This window comes from Lipotes vexillifer, unplaced genomic scaffold, assembly GCF_000442215.2.
Source record: "Lipotes vexillifer unplaced genomic scaffold, Lipotes_vexillifer_v1.1 scaffold1798, whole genome shotgun sequence".
NCBI lineage: Eukaryota > Metazoa > Chordata > Mammalia > Artiodactyla > Lipotidae > Lipotes > Lipotes vexillifer.
In genome coordinates this window covers 249,482-253,290 of record NW_006789032.1, presented here as the reverse complement: position 1 = coordinate 253,290, position 3,809 = coordinate 249,482, and the positions used below count along the sequence as shown (strand labels likewise).

General features: G+C 61.4%; 1 protein-coding gene across 1 annotated transcript in view; it reads right to left on the bottom strand.

Moving 5' to 3' along the window:
- Positions 1-3,364: 3,364 nt before the first annotated feature.
- The window catches only part of SAMD10 (sterile alpha motif domain containing 10), a 3,336-nt gene continuing 2,891 nt past the window's right edge, over positions 3,365-3,809 (bottom strand). The window contains exon 5 of the mRNA XM_007462228.1: positions 3,365-3,630. Coding sequence (XP_007462290.1) covers positions 3,608-3,630 — 23 coding nt within the window. The 3' untranslated portion in view covers positions 3,365-3,607. The remainder of the gene's footprint in view (positions 3,631-3,809) is intronic.

The window sequence follows — 3,809 nt, the reverse complement described above, 5'->3', positions numbered from 1 at the left end:
CCTGCGGCGCCCAGCGGGCCGGGGCCGGGGGGGAGGCCGGGGCCGGGCCGGGCCGGTGCGCGGGGCGCGGGGTCCGGGCGGCGCAGGCTGCGCGCCGCGCTGCGCACATGCGCGCTCCCGCCCCTCCCACCTTTGACAGTTTTACTGTGGGGGGGAGGGGGCGAACTCTCGCGGTATTCCTGCCGCTATCCGCGACGGGAGAGACGGGTCGGGGGAGGGGGTCCGTGCGGCCATCCGCTTGCCCGGTACCCCGTCCGTCGCCTGCGTGGGCTGGGCCGTCAGGGCGAAGTGGCCAGTTATGCCTCCGTCGGGCGGGAGGTGTTTTTCAGGCATTGGGGTAAACTGAGGCACGGTGGGGCGCTGGGTGCTGCCCCAAGCCCAGCGCGCACGGATGGAAGCGACGGGAAGGTGCAGCGAAAGAGGCTGCCCTCCCCTGGGACCTTGAACTCCTGGCCCCGGGGGCCTTGAGCCTGCAAAGCAGGATCCAGCCTCTTTTCCAACCAGCCCTGTGGCCACCCTCAGGAAATGGCCTGGCTCCTGGCAGTGCCGGGGCGGTTTGAGGCCATGGGCTTTACTGGGGTGATTGAGCAGCCTGTCTACTTTAGGGCGGTGGTCCTAGACCAGCAGCCAGTGCCCTCCTTGCTCCTTTGTGCCCCAGAACTGGGCTCTTGGCAGGGATGCTGGGATCGGGTCTGGGGGTGACAGGGCACCCACCTCACCGAGACTTGGAAATGAATGGAGTAGGGAAGGAGCGCTAGTTTGGAGACAGAGGTAAAAGGCACTCCTCCTTCCCCGAGGCTCTTTCTACCTGCTCTGTCCACGCTGGAGCAGGCTCGGCTACACTGTGTGTGGGCAGATTTGGAGTCTTCCTTTCCTCACAGGGACCTTTGGGGGCTGCTTCTCTCGAGGCCCCAAGTGTCCACCGGGGCAGAGGCAGGGAGGGGCCCTCTGTGGAGGGGTCAGTCCGTCCTTCCTTTGGAAATCAGAGCCAGAGAGACCCTTGTAATCCTTCCCTCATTCACTGTGCTCACCCCAGGGTCAAGACATGCAGGATTTCGGGAGCGGGGGGTGTCAGTGTGTGTGCCCTGAGGTGCATCCAATTGGTAGGTATGTGTGTCTGCATGACCACATATGTCAAGCTGTGTCCTGTTTGGCCATCAAGGTGTCAGGGTATGTCTCTGTGTCCCGTACTAGGTGAGAAAGATCCTCCTGGTCGTATGTTAGCGTCCAAGTGACTGGACACAAGGTGTGGGGGGATGTCTGGGTCTTGGTGGATGTGTGTCCAGGCCACAGCACGTCTGCATGTCAGGGCAACGTGTGATGTTTTGTGTGTTGTGTATGGGTTGCACTGTGCCTGGTGTTTTTCTGTATGTTAGGAGGTCATGGGATGCTGGGACCCTGTATGTCAGTGTGTTGTGTGTCTGGATGCTGGTGTCATCGTGTCTCTGTGTGTTTGTGCGTGTGTATCCAGACTGCAGGGCTCGGTTTATGCCTCTGTGTTAGTATTTGTGTGTCTGGTTGCTGTGTGGGTATGTGTGGGGGCATGTGCTGTGACGTGTGTTTCTTATGTCAGGGCTTTCACTTGTGTAGGGGGCTAAATGGGGATCCCCAAAAGATAGTCACTTCAGATCCCTGGAACCTATGAATGGGACCTCATTTGGAATAAAGGTTTTGCAGACGTGATTAAGTTAAGGGTCTTGAAATGAAGAGATCATTCTGGATTATCCAGGTGGGCCCTATGTCCAGTGACAAGGGTCCTTGTAGGAGGGAGATTTGGCAGAGATTTGGAGATTTAGGCAGAGGTGATGTAACCCTGGAATCCAGGATGGAGTGGTGTGTCCATGAGCCCAGGAATCCCCCCAGGGCAGCCCCCAGAAGCTGGAGAGACGAGGAAGGGTTCTTTCCTGAGCCCAGGAAGGAGTGCTGCCCTGCTGGATTCCAGACTTGTGGCCTGTAGAACAGTGAGAAAGTTCGTTTCTGTTGTGTTAAACCTCCCCATCGTGGTCATCTGTTACAACAGCCCCAGGAACCTAACACACCTGTGTCCCTGCCTCTGGGTGCGGCCCATGGGGCAGCTGGGGCCAGCAGGGGCCTGGGGTACATAGGCGCCCCACCAGGATGGGACACCACTGCCCCCTGGTGGCCCCAGCTGGAGGCAGCTGGCCCAGGCGCCCCCTCCTCCCAGGCCCAGGCCCCACTCAAGGCTCTGAGCGTCCCCCACATGCCTGGGTGGCCAGAGTCAGACACCACACTCGCGGCACTTGAGAACCAAGTTTATTTCTGATTTTTTTGTCAGAATATAAAAAAGCGCAAAACAAGGAAGATGAGACAAGAACACAGCGGGGCTGAGGGTCCGAGGCAGGGAGGGAAAAGGGGAGAGAGACAGGGAGGGCTCCCTGGAAAGGGTCATGTCGTGATGGCATGAGGTGGCCAGGGACATTCAGGGCAGCCGGGCAGGATGAGGGGCTTCCCATGGGGAGGCGCACGGGATGGGGGGCACCAGGCCAGTTGTTCAAATTCCACATGGGACCTGCAACAACCAACCTCCCATCCTGAGGCTGGCACAGGGCACGGATTGGGGTCTGGTGGCTCAGCCTCATCTGTCTCCAAGATTTTCAGAATCCCCTAGGGGATTGAGTGGGCAGGGGTGCAAGAGGGTGGGGCTGCCAGGACTGCCCTAGTTATCCCTCTGCTGGGCCCACGGAGTGGTTGCTCAGGTGCTGGCTGGGTCTCCACTGGGTGGGCATGGGGGGTGCAGCTGTCAGAACAGTTCTTGTGTGGATCCGGGTTCTCCTGGGAAAGGGGCAGTGGGAACGCCCACCCATGACTAAGCCTGGAAGGCAGTCTCCATGACCCTGGGAGGAGGGAGCCGTCCCCCAACCTAAGGCCAGGACACAGGTGAGCCTGGTGCTGGGCACTGGGCATGGGGTCCTCCTGGGGGTCAGGTCTTGGGCGTGTGTCCCAGTTCCCGTGAGTAGATGGGGGTGTGGTAAGGGTTTCAAAAATGAGTGAGAGCCCTTGGCACGGTGGCTGGCTGGGCTGGGCCAATGACCATTCTCTGGGCAAGGACAGGGGAGGGCCACACACCAAAGGGAGCCTTGGCAGTTTACCCCACCTGTGTGGGCAGTCCTCTAGGGGCTGGGGGAGGGCGTAAACGGGGCGAGGAGGCAGACCTCTGGCCCTGGGGGAGGGCAGGATGCCTAGAAGACTTGTGACTCAGCAGGCGATGGAGGGTGCGGGTGAAGGGAATATAAATAAGCAGACTCCTTGGGAGTCTGGGGGGTTGTCCAAACCGGCTCTGGCTCCAGGTGGCTGCCCTGCATGCTGCCAGCAGCACCAGGGGGTGGGCCTGGGCTCAGGTCCTGGGAGGAAGGGCCCCACTCAAGCAGCCCCTGCCTGCCCGCCCGCCCACTCCCAGGCACGGCCCGGAGTGCACAGCCAGAGGTGGCTGGAGGTGGCGATGCTCGTCCCACCTGTCCATGGGGCTGGGCTTGGCCCCTGGGGCCTCACGCGGGGTCTGAGAGGGGCTGCACGGCCAGCTCTGCCTCGTGCTTGTCAGGGGCTCCGGTCACAGTGCTGAGGTCCGGCGTTCAAGCCTAGGCAGCAGCTAGGACATGTTTCCGAAGGAAGCTGTGGGGCGAATGGGGGGAGGAGGGTCGGGGGCCTCTGGCATCATCCCCTCTTGCCCCAGGTGCAGGACAGCCCCTACTGGGGTCCCCGGCCACCCTCCTGAGGTCAACCCACCCACCCTGCACTCCGGGGCCTCGAGGCCCAGCCGCCCCCAGGCCTTTCCGAACCTGTGGGCATTC